The sequence below is a fragment of the Ascaphus truei genome, chromosome 6 (genome assembly GCF_040206685.1).
Source record: "Ascaphus truei isolate aAscTru1 chromosome 6, aAscTru1.hap1, whole genome shotgun sequence".
Taxonomy (NCBI): Eukaryota; Metazoa; Chordata; class Amphibia; order Anura; family Ascaphidae; genus Ascaphus; species Ascaphus truei.
In genome coordinates this window covers 110555886-110572835 of record NC_134488.1, presented here as the reverse complement: position 1 = coordinate 110572835, position 16950 = coordinate 110555886, and the positions used below count along the sequence as shown (strand labels likewise).

Below are 16950 nucleotides of genomic sequence, written 5' to 3'. Positions count from 1 at the left end.
GTAGCTGGAAAAATATGGAAGGGAAATAACGTGCGCGACAAGCAATAGAAACAAAAGGAATGGCCAGGAAGTGGGCAATGTTTAAAGACAAAGAGACAAATTTAGGCATCCGTTAAATAGCAAACAGATTATCTGCCAAACACAGATACTGTACACTTGAGAACCGCACACAAACACAGCTGTAGAGACAAAGACAGATTCCAAGAGACATGCAGTCATTCAGGCCAGTTCAAACATCACCAGAGAGCTATGCATTTTAAGAAGGACAAGCACATACTGCACTGGGCTGTCTATGTTAAGAGATATGGAATGCTGTAGGGGAGTAACGCAAATGAAGGAAAGGATGTTGGGACGCTGGGTAGACGTCTGCCATTGACAAGTGAAACCGACTTCAGGTGGCCCAGTCCTTAATAAAGCAAAAAGGAGACTGCCGAGATAGAGAACTGCTCCATATGTGGATGTCCTATGCTCAATATTTCCATCAGGGAGCTAAAGAGTCAAATTCTGACTCCACCAAAAGCACGTGAGTAGAAATATGCCAAAAGAGGACAGATCCCTACAACAGTTTGAGAACTACAAAAATGGATCAGGATCTCCCCCACTTTAATTTAGTAGGCAGCAGAGCTACACCAGGAGATTAAATGCAGTAAATCCTATACCACAACATGTTGTTGAGTAATGTGTTAGATGTCCATCTGGCATCCCATCTATTACAGTTTGGTTAGAGTGACATGAAGATGGCTACGTATAGCAAGAAATTCACCATCTTCAGTTATCTACCTGGAAATGTCTGCAGAATACTATATGATTCGGGTGTTCGGTGTCTCTATTAAAATTGTGTTTTACAGACCTTTCCCCAAAAGTACCTCCACATAGCAAAGTTCCCAACTAATTTCAGTATGATTTTGTAAATCAATAAATTTGATGGTGGACCAGTTTTACACCGGTAAGGTAGCAGGAAGATTTTAATAAATAGCTGCAATAGGATAATAGAAAGTGCTCATTTAATTTTATATCACTATTTGTTTTGCATTAATATACAGTAAGGCCAATTCTTTTCTAGCTGTATACTCCATAAAGAACTTGAATTACACAATGTTACTGCTACTTTTAATTAAAGGGGTAGGTCTGAGCTCACCTAATTCAATCTAGTACAATACGAAAAAAGGCCGAGCTCATTTCATTTTGTATCACTATTTCATTGTCTTCCAACTGCACATGACATAGCGCCTTTATAGGAAGATAACATTCCCAATGATACTCTTAGGGTAGCTGGAGGCCTCTAGCTGCACTTACAGAGCTGGCTTCCAAGATGTCTCGCCAGATGGGGCTCTCCTCGGTAGGATTTGAGAATTCCAGCAAGTTGTCCAGCACCACCTGTCCAATAAGGTCATGCCGGGTGAAGCGGTCAAAGTCATAGATGCTGAAGTGCAATTTCCGGTTCTGCAGCTCATTAAAGGGCACATTAAAGTGGAAAGTCTCATTAAAGATTGGATTAAGAGTCTTGCGGTGAACCTTAGTCTGAAACTTCTTCTTGCGATCAGGCAACAGATACATCTTCACATATGGGTCTGAAAATCCATTAGCATCCTTTGCCGGTAGGTCTAGGGCCTTCAGTATTTTCACCACCAGCTGCTCTGTGTTGTAGGCATAGCGCAAAATGAAGCTGATGCGTCCACAGCTGGTAGCCTCCAGTTTTTTCATCTCTGCATCTGCTGAGCGTTGCTTGTACAACTCTGGCTTGATTTGCCCAATGCTGGTAGCCTGCTCTGGTTTCTCATCCACATGACCTGAGAAATCAGGACTAGACAACTGTTGGGTCATGGGTCGGGGCAGCGTATTATACCTGTGGGTGAAAAGTATAATAAACTTGCATTAATCATTTTTCACTACTTACACATATTGAAAATTGCATTTCAAATTTTCTATAACCCTACAATGTATTAAACCGAAATGTGATGGGTGAAAAGACTGCAGAACTCAGTAATTCATGGAATAGAGAAATCTAGGGACCATTGCTTCTTTCATTCTTATTGTATGTTAAATACTGTTAAAAAAGATTAGCGCTGTAGTTTGAAGGGTTAACTTTAATGTCCTACACATGTTGGGTACTACAACCAAAACTAGCCAAGCTGTAAATAGTTGTTCATGTTTGAAGTCCATCACTAAAAATAACTTATGTCGTCTATTCAAAATATTTAATGTGAATCCACAGAAAGGCCATTCTATTTTCCCAAACATTTTAATGTACCAAACATTTGTGTATACATTTTAGAGGTCACTTATCATATATGAATGTGTGCAGCACAAACTGCTGCAATGTGTACTCATCCGTTTATGTTTTAAACACTTCATCTTGGAATCACATCATGCAATGCTACATTAGCTTCACTTTGTGATGAACCCTTGTCACCTTGTGGTTGCTGTAAAATTACCTTATTAGTGCCAGAGAGGGGGCAATGATTGAGAGAGAACGGACAGGTCGTATTTAATAAAAGTATCAGAAGCTTGTATACTATACACTGGCGACACACTTTATTCGAGCTCGGCTAGTCCCACGAATTCGGGTATACCCGGGTGTATTGAGGTTTGTGACTGTTTTCGGCCCGAGTGCATTGGGTTATTTTCCAGGCAGGGATTTAAGCATTTTATTCCCACTGGCTGCAATACTGCACAGTATATATATATATATACTGCATTACAATTCATGAATTTATGCCATCTGGTAGACACGCGAAGCATTGCAGCCTATTAAATCCTAATCATTATCATTTAACAGATCAGCCGCCCGTCAGCCAGGCATGAACCCAGGCTGGGAAGGCAAACGCAACGGGGCTTGTCAGAGGTGAGGAGCGGCGCATTCCAGGTATCTGCCAGGTACATACTGGGTATTTGCTCGAATAAAGTGTGTCGGTGCAGTACATAACACATTCAATTCCTAAACTATTATACATAAGGCAACACAACATCAAGCTTTCAATGGTTCTAATTGTTCTAACGAAGGTCTTTAAACAGTGTGAAATATACCCGTTTGTCCCTTCTGCTGGCTCAAACCCTGGGAAAGGAAGTTCCTCTGCTACAAAGGTTTGTATTGCAAGGTGGCAAAACTACACAAAATAAACATTGTATAGGCTTCAATTCATATTTGTGTCTCGGAGTTTTTCTGTTGTTTGTGTTCAAACAATATTATACTGTATTTGATGCAGGGAGCTGAAAATATCACATTAACCTCAACTGTATTTTAACAGAAAGGGCTAAAATAAAAAAACACTGTCGTTAGGCACACGTGACACCTGTAATTTGAGGTAATCTTTCCTGACAGCAGCTCCCCACACTGTGACAGGTAACTGGGCAACTCGCACTGGGAGATCTCACAGGTTCAATAATAGACAGATAGATAAAAGCTAAGCTTCCAGCTTTCACCACTTGCCATTTGTAAATGTTCAAACCATTCCCATGCTGGATGCCCAATGGGCTTCCCATACACAGAAGGGATTAAGAGCATCATCACTTTAATGAAATACATCTCCCCTATAAAAGTAGGAACACGTTACGGAGTAGACTAGTCATGGTTTGGTTGAAAACCCAGCACCAACATGTTGTGTCACTAAAAGGTATTTTTACTCAAATTCCTGTGTAATATTTTGTTCTATTGTATAAGCCGCATACTGTACATTAAAAAGTTAAACTCACACTTCTATACCACCACTTTGCTGGCCACATCGGGTTTAAGAGAATCAGCTAATTACATTGTTCTATCATCATAAAGTATTAGTACAAATGTTTGCATATCTTCTCCCGTGTGGGACCGGATTTAAATTACTCTCATAGAGCCACGTTTTTAAACTGGCCCATCCCACAGGTCACTGGAAAGTTTGCCATGTTAATTGTGTGTGGTGTGTACCCCTATATTGTCTTATAAGCGCCAGGAGATTAGTGGTTTCTGCACCGATATTTGGATAGGGTTAGAAAGCATAATGGTTTCAGACAGAAAACTGTGTTGAAGTGGCAGTGATTTCGAATTATAGAGATCTATTTAGACTCCCAGCTGTAAAATTTGGGCATATCCAGGGGGAAAAATCTGTACATATTTATCAAAGAAAAGTAATCTAATTGAAAGCAACTGGAGTTTGTCTTTTGTTCTGGTGCAAGTCTGGTTTCGCCCCAGTTTTGCAGTTGGCAGACTTTAGTTAATAACAAAGTAGTAATGTAACTACTAGTGTAAAAAGGGGTTTAGAGAGCTGGAAGCCAAAGAACTGAATGCTGAGCAAGTGATTGAGGTGGAGTACCAGTCCCTATACTTTACCTTGTTTATTCTGTTGTCATAGTTCACTGTGAATGTGTCACCTAGAAAGTTTTATTGTGGGGATCTTCAAATGCAAGTGCCAGGGCGAATACTTATTATAATGGACCCATTCTACGTATGTTAAATTAAGAAACGTATTGAAAAAGGGCGCTTGAGTTATTTAGTGGTTGAGTGTGCTCACTACATGCCTTTCCAGTTGATAGATGTGGTAGTGGCGCTTTAAATTTGGATAGACATCATGCTAATTGCTTATGATTAAGCTCATTCATAATTTAGCCGATTGGTTAAGTTTCAGTGGGATATGAAGCATGTGATGGAAAATTGGTGAACAATTGTAAGGTGTTTCCATTCGTAGCTTTAATCTTCATTCTCGTCAGCTTTAATAAATTGTCAAGTACTGTATGTGAAACAGCGGCTGAGCCACTGATTGAGCCACCTGTGCTGAAGCAGGGATATCCTTAAAACCTGACACGTTGGTAGCCCTTGAGGACTGGAGTTGGGCACCCCTGATCTACATTATGTCTCCTTGGACCGACAAGGAAGGTCCTTTATGAGTTGGGGAACGTTCTCTATTCTCCTCCTGCGTTAACCTCTTCAATGTTATGAGGGGCCAGCAACACATTCCTGGCACTTCTGGAACTCAAGGAGTTTAAAAAAAGTCCAAGACAAACTAAACACTGATTATAATGACTTTCACATCCTCCCATTTGGGGGGTAAGGTCCTCAGCAGCAGTGATCCATGCCAGACAAACAGCAAGCTGCAGTGTGTGAGTTGAGAAGACAGCTGCTGTGTGCAGCACTACGTGTAGGTGTGGGAAGGTTTGTGCCAGTAACCGCATTATTTATAGCGTAGCTACACTAATTGAATGGAGCTTTATTTCCACCACTTTAACCCAAGACATGTCTCTGGTGGTTTTCGGGCTATCTGGGCTTTTATAGGTCTGAATCACAGCATATTTGTTTTTCCCACAATGACTAAACGGAGCGGAGTTCATTATGGGATTTTCCTATTCATTAGGACATATGAATTTGCTGCTCACCAAAAAAATGCAACCACACTAAGCTGTCATCTTTACTCGGTTTTATCGTATATGGGAAGCAAGGGAATCTGTAGGAAAGGAGAGGGGGTTCCCTGCTCAGCTGTAAATAATTACTAACTAGAAATGGTGCTATCAGGGATAGAAACATATGTATTTATATCAGGGAGGAAGAGAATCCCTAAATGATGCACTCTATTCTACTAATCAAAAATAATAAATCTTTATTCAAAATAAGTAAACATATCAATGAATTAAAACCTAAGAGAGTGCGCTATAAGAGATCAAATATAACGTATCTCTGTGTGTCAAATGGCTTTAGTCTATTGACCCTTACTTTGACTGCCTTAGAATTGTCACAGTTTAGGTAATATATATATATATATATACTAGCTGATATACCCGGCGTTGCCCGGGATGTAATTTTGGGGGGGGGCGGGCGACAGGGTTGGGCTTCCCCCCCCTTGACAGCTAGGTGGGTGACTCAGTTGACTGAGTGGGTGGGTGGATGGGTGACTGAGTGGGTGGGTGGGTTGGTGACTGAGTGGGTGGGTGACTTTGGGTCGGTTTGACTTTGGGTCGCTGGGTGGGTGGGTGACTTTGGGTCGGTAGGTGGGTGAGTGACTGAGTGGGTGGGTGAGTGGGTGGGTGACTGGGTGAAAGTGGGTGACTGGGGGAAAGTGGGTGACTGGGGGAAAGTGGGTGACTGGGGGAAAGTGGGTGAGTGAGTGAAAGTGGGTGAGTGAGTGACTGGGTGGGTGTGTGGGTGGATGTGTGGGTGTGTGGGTGACTGGGTGGGTGACTTTGACTGGGTGACAGTGGGTGGGTGGGAGACGGTGGGTAACTGGGTGACAGTGCGTAAGTGGGAGGCGGTAGGTGACTTACCTTGACCGGGTGGTGTTTCCTGGTGGCAGATGGTTCCCCTCCTGGCACGGATATCCCCGTGGCATCAGGCTGGGGCAGGAGGTGGGTTCGGAAGCTGGTGGGGGGGCAAGAGTGGCAGGCTGGGGCAGGAGACCCGCGCCACGTGAGGGTGAGTGCAGGAGGCCCGGCCTGCGCTTCCCCTCCATCCAGGAGCGCACGTGATAGTGCGTGCAGGAGGCCGGGGGAGTGCAGGAGGCCGGGGGAGTGCAGGAGGCCCGGCCCGCGCTTCCCCTCGTCTGGGAGCGCACGTGATAGTGCGGCTGGGGATGTTGCGGAACGTGCGGGTTTGGGGGAGGTGGGGGAGAGAGTGAGGGGCACCGGGAGAGGGGGGGGGAGAGGGGGGAGGTGGGGGAAGGTGAGCTGCGGTCGACAGGGGAGAGTGAGGCCAAGCAACAGAGAGAGAGAGAGAGAGCGAGAGAGAGCGTGTGTGTGTGTGTGTGTGTGTGTGTGTGTGTGTGTGTGTGTGTGTGTGTGTGTGTGTGTGTGTGTGTGTGTCCTTTGGCCCGTCACTCCACCTCAGGCCAATGAGAGGTGTGCGGGGGCGGGCGGGCCAAGGGACCAATGACATTTCCCCTAGGGACACAGGACATCCAGACAGGCATATAGTGCTGTCACTAATATAGTATAAGATATATATATATATATTGTATTGTATTGTATTGTATGTCTTTATTTATATAGCGCCATAAATGTACATAGCGCTTCACAGTAGTTATACATGTCATATAAATAACAAATAATATAAATAACAGATCTGCGCGATTTCATGCGGAGGGGGAGACTGAGGGAGGCGGGGCAGTGACGTCGCTGGGCCAATCGCCCGCGACACACCGACGTCACGACGCCATGAGGTTGACGCAGCTCCGCACTGATTGGATGTTTTCAGCCGACAGCGTGCTTAAAAACAGCTTGGCTGTCGGATGAAAACTCCAGCGGCTCAGCACACCTGCGGACGCTCGCGTGAACCCCTCTCAAGGCATCCTCATTGAGGATGCAGGGGCTCAGCGCGGAGCATCCGCACGGCTCAGCGCGGCCTGTCCTTCCATGGACTCGGCCTAAGGCTTCGGCCCCAATGCTCCCTGCTGCATGTCCACCTGGCGGCGCGTGCACAGATTATAGCTGAAGGGGAGCGATGGGATGCGCGGGGGGTGCGGCCAAAGACGAGGGTATAGACTGGTTAGATATGTCTAGATTTATGTTTTATTTAGTTAATTTTTTATTTAGTTTATTTGGATGTTACGTTGCTTTCATATTATTGCATACTTGTTGTCACAGCAGGGGGTCCTTGCTAGCTCAGTTATATACCTTACAGATTTGTGGCGTTGGCAATTTTCACCCAAACTTGGGCTAGCAGGTACAGTAGCTACAAGGCCTGTAGCTTACATAGTTTCGGCTGGAGGCTAACCTTCTGTGTGGTTGCGGAAGTGCACATGTCCATTTGGCCCTGGGCTAGTGGCTTGTGTTAGTTACAGTAAATGTATTAGGTGAATGGGTTAGCTTGCAAGGATCAACATGTTTGTGTCATTTATTAAATACAGCTGTGGCTGTTTTCCATTCAAGGAAGAATATTGGGTGGGGGTAGTCTTGTGCAATCTGGTTATGGACAGGTCTGCAGTCATGTACAGTAGCTCAGAGTAGAAAGGGCTTTGTCCACTGGAAAACGTGAAATTGTTATTTTTTTCTATTTAACCCAAAAGATTGAAAATGTGTAAATCTGATAGAAAGTTAGAGAAAAATAGCAAATGAAATGTTGATAGATTCAGTTTATTGTCAGTAGCATAAGAGCAGCGATCCTGTCTAATATTTTTTTTTTAATAGCACTGAAAATAGTGTATTTCAAACAGAGAACCCACTCTTCCTCCTCTCCACCCCTCCCCCACCCCCATTTCAAAAACTATGGGGGGGGGAGGACAGTTTCCAATTTGGCCTGCATTGCTGCTTTAGAATCCTCGACTCGGGGACCTATTAGAACCAATAATATGAGGAAATAACTCTAAGCCACCCAAGTTGTGCAGAGTTACCAGTTGGATACCTCACGCTAATTCATTATCCAAAAGCCTGATGGCCAAGTACAACCAGCTCCTCTTGACTGTTATACCCAACGCATATAACAAGAATCAATTTACGTAAGAAAAATACCATTTAACATGCAATCAGTTTTCCTTCAATGGAGGTATTGCAGAATAACCCAAATTGTAAGGTACCATATTGCTGTTATCTCATTGCAACAGCATTACTAAGGTGCCATATTGCCAATGTAGCTATATGTAAACCATATCAAACACTTCAAAAGCTTAAGTCCCCTAGTGTTTTTAGGTCCGGTGGCACTGACAGTTACATTTTCTTAAGGTACTAGAGAAGTTGAAAAGAAATCAAAGATTATGAAGAAACATGCAGAAATGAGAAATGTAATAGGGACATGAGCCACTAAGAAATTAAATAAAAATGCAATTACTAGTTTAAAAAGGGGTTTAAAGAGCAGGAAGGTTAAAGAATAGATTTCTCAGCAAGTGATTGAAGTGAAGCACCATTTACCTAAACTTTACCTTGTTATTTCAATGTGAAAGTTTTATTGTGGGAATCGTCAAATGCAAATGCCAGGGCGAATACTTATTATAAGGAGGAGAAGGAGAGGCTCAGTGAGTAAAGACACTGACTGACACTGAATTTGAAGCAGGGGAACCTGGTTCAATTTCTGGTGTTGGCTCCTTGTGACCTTGGGCAAGTTACTGTATCTTCCTGTGCCTCAGGCACCAAAAACATAAATTGTAAGCTCCATGGGGCAGGGACCTGTGCATGCAAAATGTCTCTGTAAAGCACTACGTAAAAAACAAGCAGCGCTATACAAGAACATACTATTATTATTATTATTATTATAATGGGCCCATTCTACATATGTTAAATTAAGAAACGTATTGAAAAGGGCACTTGAGTTATTTTGTGGTTGAGTGTGTTCACTACATGCCTTTCCAGTTGATAGTTGTGGGAGTGGCGCTTTAAATTGGGATAGACATCATGCTACGGATGTAGCACAATGGTTGGTCGCGCAGTCGGCGCAGTTTCCACCACGGGTACGGTTTCTGGTCCCCTGTGCTCATGGAATCCCTGCAACCAGACTAATGGCACATCAGGATTAACACAGCGGGGCCACTGCTTCTGAATGGGACTCCCACTGTGTGAATCCTGCTGGGCTGCCTCTGTAAGAGATGCACATTGAGAGTAGACAGAATCCGTCACTCTCCCTGCGTTCCTCTAACAGGCGATAACGTGGCTTTTATTTTATTTTAATAACACAGTATTGAAGCAGGGGGTCTCCGGAGCTGAAGCACATTAATTTCAACCCCGGGGAACCCCTGCTTTCTGAGTTACAGGTATACCTGTAAGTTACATACACCCCGGTCTGGGGTGCCAGTATCTGTCTGCATTGTTTAAATGTCCCAATCAAAAGGGGCGTGACACGGGACATTTAAACATGCCAAGCACTGTGCCGTGAAATCTCGACTCTTGGCCCGCGGTTCACCAGCACATGTCTTGCGGCTGCTGATAGAAGATGCTACACCTGTAATTGCTTATGATTAAGCTCATTCATAATTTAGCAGATTGGTAAAGTTTCAGTGGGATATCGTGAGGATTGGACCTCGGTCGCATCCCGTGACGCGTTGGGTGACACCCCTCACGCAAGCGCCGCAGTACTCCTACCAGGACCGGACCTAGACTCCGCCCCCACGCCGTGGCCCATGATGCAACGGAGGACGTCACTGTTCCCACTTCACATCGGCGCCGCTATACCAGGGGCACTCGAAGGGTTAATGCTGCCAATGACTCCACAGCTGTGATACACTCCACCCCTGCCTATCACTACACAGCCTACCTGTAATTATGCATGACTCATAATATATATATATATATATATATATATGCTCAGCCAGCCCTGAGGCAAATTGGCTGAGCATAAACTTGTGTTTATGTACTTGTGCTTGCCTCAAGCATCCTGCTGCCCTGCCGTTGCTCTGTGCATTCTGCTTTGATCTCTTGTACCTTTGACCCCAGCTCATACCTGGACCTCTACCTTCTCTGAACCCTGGACCTCGGCTACGCACAACGACCATTCTGACCTCTCTACTCCTGGACCCCGGCTACGCACTATGACGATCCGACTTCTCCAATTCCAGACCACGGCGAGTATGACTATTCTGACCTCTCCTACCCTGACCCAGCTACGCGACTACGACTCTGCAATCTGGACGCGGTTGCGCGGTTGTTGGTCGGAGTATTCCAACATCCCCACCTCAGCCCTGCGGTCCTGTCCTGTCCTGTTTGTGGTGAGCACTCGTTACAGATATGAAGCATGTGATGGACAATTGGTGAGCAATTGTCAGGTGTTTCCATTTGTAGCTCCAAGTTTCATTCTCGTCAGCTTTAATAAATGAACAAGTACTGCATGTGAAACCCCCAATCTCCACATTCCTTCCAAACCAGCCGTCAAGCACTGACCAAATCTTTCTTGTTTCGAATCCTCATTATAAACAGACATCTGATGTTTTAAACGCTCTGTATACACGGCACGATATACACAGCTTTTTATTAATCTGCACTGCGGCAGGACCAATACAATTACTAGATCTTCTGGGTCACACCTTTCCTTATGCAGTACTGTATGTGACGATATCTGATCACTTACTTTTAGTAGCTCAATACAGAATTGTGACAGGAGTAGCATTCTTGTCAAGATGGCCTGAGATCGAACATCATATTTCAGATTCAGACAATGATTCAAAGCATCTGGTTATGGAGATTGTAGATCTGCACTGGCTATGTATATCATCACCCAAAGACCTTAATGATGGTACTAGGGAATATAGAGTACTACTATTTTTTATATACATGTTTATAGTGTGGAATAATAGGAATTAAAAAAGGTAATCTGATTACCAAGTCATAGAACAATTGGGGACAGGGGACCATAATAATTGTGTCTATCATTAGTTCAGCCTTCAGTCAATTTACTTTGAGTTAGGACACTTACAGAATTGTGGGGAATTGGTGTTTAAATACCATAAGTGCTAGAATGGTTGCATGGTTATATTCTACAGATGGGTGAAGCAGTGCAAATTATTTTCCCGGGAATTTCCCAGATTTCTTAGACCAAATCCGTCCCGCCCCCCTTCCCTCCCCCAAAAAAATCTTCTTGTATATTGGGCACGAAAGCATCAGTGCGGATGAATCCAAATCCACCATTGGATACAATCTGGGACAGATTTTTAAGGATCCGATCTGCAGATTCCACAATTCGTGGCCGCATTGTCAAGGATCCACACACAAATTAATCCGCGGGGAGAGAGGGATATCTGGAGTTTTAACAATCCGGCCACGGATTTCGAATTGCTCTCTAATATAGAAGAAAAAAAATAAGACACTGGGAATTTGCCTTTTTGAGACTAATCTGCAGAAATCTGCAGACCAAAGGAACCAGTTGATCCGAGGTGGATCCAAATTGGCCCAAATAAAATTGCCCATCACACTTGTAATAAGAATGCACATTGAACATCTCAAAAAAGTACCATTATCTGTATAATTATACCCGATTTATTTTTATATTGAACAACATCATATTTTATGAAAACACAGAGTGCAACAAAAGTAAACAATACTTTCACAAATATATAAACCTAATGAAAATGTATAATCTGTAACAAAAAACAGACAATTATCCAATGAGAAAATTCAAATGAACCGAAACTTTAAATACAACTTCCCAGAGGTATAGTAATATTAGTGTTGTAAATAAAATGTTATGTGTGTGCGGTAAACTTTAAATAGTACCGAACCAAGAATGGAGCCAAAGCACTAAGTAACTCAACAAATAAACCACTATTAAATTATATATGTAAATTAATGCTCTATTGGGAGCTATTTCAGAGTGCAGCACAATGTACTCACAAACATTACTAAATCTAAAACAAGCATTTGTTACAAAAGAGATCCACCCAATGAAGACCCATATTTACTAAACAGGACAATGCCAAATACAGCTTTCCTTGCCGTATCAGAAACCTTACAGTCCATTGAAAAGAAAAGGCCTTAATGGTATCTTCTGGCCGCTGTAGGTTTCTTATTGTATAACATCATTTAGTAAATATGGACTTAAAGTCTTATACTGTATATTCAAATTAGATGTGGGTGAATTTTTGAGGTGGATTTGGATCCGCAGCGAATTGGCTGGTTCCCTTGGTCCGCGGATTTCAGTGGATCAATCCTGGAAAGGGTAATTCGTGCATGGCGGATTTTTTTTTTGCATTATTGCCAATACACGCCGTTGATTCTGCAATCCGGATTTGTAGAATCCAATTCGCAGACTCAGCAATCCGTTGACGGATATTTAAGAATCCACAGAGTTGCTGAATCCGGCGGATTGGATTCTACAAATCCATCAACGGGTTGTATCCAATGGCGTTTTTTAAATCCGCGCAGATTACAACCAATCAAATCCGTTTGTGAATTTTACACTGCAAAACAAATTTTGGGGAAAAGTGCAAATAAATCCTTGAAACCGATTTGGGCGGGCTCACCCATCTCTAATTAAAATGCTGTGATTCATCATAATGGAGGCAATACCATTAAATGATGTGTTAAACCTATCACACAAGACATCATGTTTGGTTCTAATAGATTATACATGCAATATTATTACTGCAGTTAATAGCAAAGATAAATAAAGCTACCCTATTTCTCAAAGGTTCAACCAAGACATGTTTACAAGAGCCAGCAATATATAGGCGATAGAGTAATATTGTGCTCTACAAAATATAATCTGTGATACTTTAGCTACAAGACCACATCGTTTGGGTGATTTTAACAAGCTTTCCATGCAGTCTGCATTTATTCTTCACAGTATGTACAGACATTGGCAAACTGGGACATTTGATAGCTTTCCAGATAATTACATGGATACTACGGGGAACTATAATATAGTATATGCTTCTACAGTATATTTCTTTTTTTAGTCTATCTACAATGAGCTACGAAGGTATAAAATCTTAATTGAGATTTACCTGGCGGTTGGGGCAATGTTGGCAACTTGCTGGTGCGACTGTGTATAAGGTATTTGTGATTCCTTGGCCACAGCCTGGCTCTCCACAGGGATGTCGGGAGACGTCTGACTAATTTTAATGTTGGCTTCTGGGTAAGAGTCCATATCTAAATAGGAACGTTCAGGCATCTCAGGTCCAAGCTCCACACGATCCACCAGCAAGTCCCCATAGTGGGAATGGTGGAGATGGCCGTGATGTCCATGATCTTTGCGTTGAGTCTGGGAAGAGCCTTTGTCTCTCCATGGAATCCAACACAACTTCCAGGAAACAAAGAGCGAGACCCCCAGCAAAACAATCCCACAGAAGGTGACAATAACAGAAAGCAGGCTAACAGAGATATCTGCAAGAGAGAGTAAAATCAAACAAAGAGTGATGCCACAAGAGAAGTAGGTAAGAATAGCCAAGGTACATACTGAAGATGGAAAAGGGACAGGAAAAGACTGACATGTGCATATGAATTAAAAAAAACTACCAGAATTGCATTGAAAAAGGGAAAAAATGTATGCGGAGCCAATACTATAATTTACATGGTACATAGAAATATGTACTGACTTGGGGTACATTTAAAAGTCACAGCTCAGACTGAGCACCGTGCAGCTCCTACGGTAGCTAAAACACTGAGTTTCTTTAAAGCTGCAGACCAAGCAATATCCTACTGTATGTTTTTTTTATTTTTTAATAAATCAGTTCTGTACTATGAGAGAATACTTCTCAAAGAAAAACCTCAATAAGATTTTTAATGTATTATAATGTAACAAGCATTTTTTGTTTCTATAGGAACCATTTACAAAGTCACATCCCCTTCCTCTTATGAAACAGGCTCTGGCACACCACTTTTTGAACCCTACATCTCTCTAGCAGTGCACCAATTGTATCTAGTGACTGCCTGGTCACATGATCTTACCCACAGAACTTTGCATCTTTGGGTCTCTTCTGCTGTACTGACAGTCGTTTAGTGAACCCCCGAGCCAAATCTTCGCTGATCGATAATAGGAGAACGAATTGATCGGCAACTTAAGCTAAGCTAATTACTTATCATTGTGTAGATTGTATTGATGCACATATTAAAGGGGGAAAAATGAAGAAGAAAAAACGCAGCTTGGACTGCTGCTTTGAAATGCTGTAGAAGGTAAAGTTTAACACTTTCAATCCTGTTGAGTAGCAAAAAGCTGTTTTTCCTAGGGCAGCGGTGCGCAAACCGGGGGGCGCTAGATTTTCGGGGGGCGCAGCAGTTATAGAGGTCCCGTGCTCTCCCCCCAGGCATTTAAATTAAATGCCGGGGGACTGCGAGAGGCCTCCATAATACACCTACCTTCCAGCAACGCGTCGTCCTGGTAACCCGGCATCAAATGACGCTGCGGGGTCACGTGATGTCACGTAACCATGGCGACGTGACGTAACATGACCCCGTGAGTTATTTGATACCGGGGTCGAGCGAGGGGGAGGTGAGGCGCAGTGGAGAACAGGCAGGGGTGCGCATGGGGAAAATTTTGTGCACCCCTGTCTTAGGGTATAAAGAAGAAACCTATGAAGGGTTCCTGCAGGTGTTAAAGCACACATGCAGAATATCTCTGTGTGACTACTGACATGTTGGGCAGTGATGGGGTTAAAACAAAGAGAAAGTCATTCTGCAGAAGCCTTTTATCATAACATGGTGCAAAAATGAAAGACAAGGCTGATATTTCAGAGATGAAGAACACTCAGATATGATGAGGCATCACGAGAGAGCAGCCAAGGGGGGCAGTCTGCAGATGAAAATAAAACATGCGTCTTGTATACTGCAGACTGTGCACCCTGGCTCTAATCACTGAGATCCAGCCAGCTTTTGCCTTCTCTTCACTCCCAGCCTGTCACTCTGTACCTGTACGGTATGTCTGTGGATGAGATGTTACTGCAGCGGAAAAGCAGCTGCTACTGTAGCAGAGCCTATGGATAGAAAATCAATGCTGAGGTCACAGGACCTCTTTCCTGTGACAGTGATAACCTATTGATTACATACATTTTGCAGCATACGACAAGCAGCATGGGTAACAATGCACCATCCTCCTGGGGACAGCCATGGGAGTGGCCATCTGAAATTAAGCAGCATATCAACCCCTGCTGACCCAAAAGTCACATTTACATAGTTACATAGTAGATGAGGTTGAAAAAAGACATCCATCCATCAAATTCAACCTACTGTATGCTAAATTTAGACAACAGATACTTTGTCCTATATCTATACTTACTTATTGATCCAGAGGAAGGCAAACAAAAAACCCCAGTGACATATCATCCAATGATATCTCATAAGGGGAAAAATAAGTTCCTTCCTGACTCTTAGAATTGGCAATCGGATTACTCCCTGGGTCAACATTCGTCCAATGTTTACTTATTTGGTATATCCCTGTATACCTTTTCTTTCTAAAAAGATGTCCATCTATTGTATCTGCCATCCCAGTCTCCATGGGTAATGAATTCCACTTTTTAACTGCCCTTACTGTAAAGAACCCTTTCCTTTGTTGCTAGTGAAATCTCCTTGCCTCCAACCTAAAGGGATACCCCCGAGTCCTTTGTACTGCCCTTGGGATGAATAGTCCCCGAATATATTTGTATATAGTTATCATATCCCCTCTTAGACGCCTCTTTTCTAATGTAAATAAATCTAACTTAGCTAGTCTCTCCTCATAAATTAGATTTTCCATCCCCTTTATGAATTTGGTGGCTCATGTCTGCACTCTCTTGCTGAAACAAGACCTCGAAATGTCACATCAAGCGGCATTTGAAATAGCACAAAAGTGGGGAAGACCCACTAAATGCACCCCTGATTGAGGGAATTATCTACGGGTCAGCAACTTCTGCATTGCGTTCTTTCCCTGTATCCCACATATCAGCCCCTTTACTGCATATATGAGAGGCATGATCGAGATCTGTAATCACTGCTTAGGAAACATTAGGTTAAAGGAGCAGTCCCACATTAACCCTTTCATACAGAAAGGAAGCCAGAGATCCCTGGAGCTCAGCCGTAGTTATTTCAGCTCCAGGGACCCCGCGGTTTCAAGACACTTACTGGAGAAGGTGCCACTAGGACTTCATGGTTGCTTAAAATCCCCGCGTCAAGAGGGCCAGTGGGAATCCCCGATTGATGACATTGCTGCTTCCTATTGGCCCACGTGACGAAGCACATTTAAACCTCCATTGTGTTTTCCCGATAGGGGGTCTGCACTGGCGGCACCTTCCACGGTAAGTATCGTGGTGGCCTATTATGCGGTTCAGCTCCAAAGACCCTCCACTTCCTATACACATAAAAAAAAAATCAGTCTAAGCGTAACTGCTCCTTTAAACAAAAACCAAAGGCATCAATATATGATCTAGTTCTTTTTATGTATAAGTGAGAGACAGAGAGAGATCAGACACAGGTGTAATTAACTGGTATAAGAGTACAAGTGATTACCACAGGAAGTCCTGCACATATAATGAGATAACCTTTTTGTTGACCGAGGTGCATGTTACATTTCACAAATCAATTACCCCACAGTCAACAAAGGGCTTACAGAATGCATGATAGGAGATGGAATTCCAAAACGGCTCCCCATGCTCTGCCATTTCATCC

At 43.2% G+C, this 16950-nt stretch overlaps 1 protein-coding gene across 4 annotated transcripts in view; it reads right to left on the bottom strand.

Moving 5' to 3' along the window:
• SYT3 (synaptotagmin 3) overlaps positions 1 to 16950 on the bottom strand; it is a 162140-nt gene that overhangs the window by 86100 nt on the left and 59090 nt on the right. For all 4 annotated transcript variants that reach the window (XM_075605774.1, XM_075605776.1, XM_075605777.1 and 1 more), the window contains exons 5-6: positions 13320 to 13698; positions 1297 to 1846 (exon numbers count right to left, since the gene is read on the bottom strand). In XM_075605774.1, the coding sequence (XP_075461889.1) occupies positions 1297 to 1846; positions 13320 to 13698 (929 nt within the window). The remainder of the gene's footprint in view (positions 1 to 1296; positions 1847 to 13319; positions 13699 to 16950) is intronic.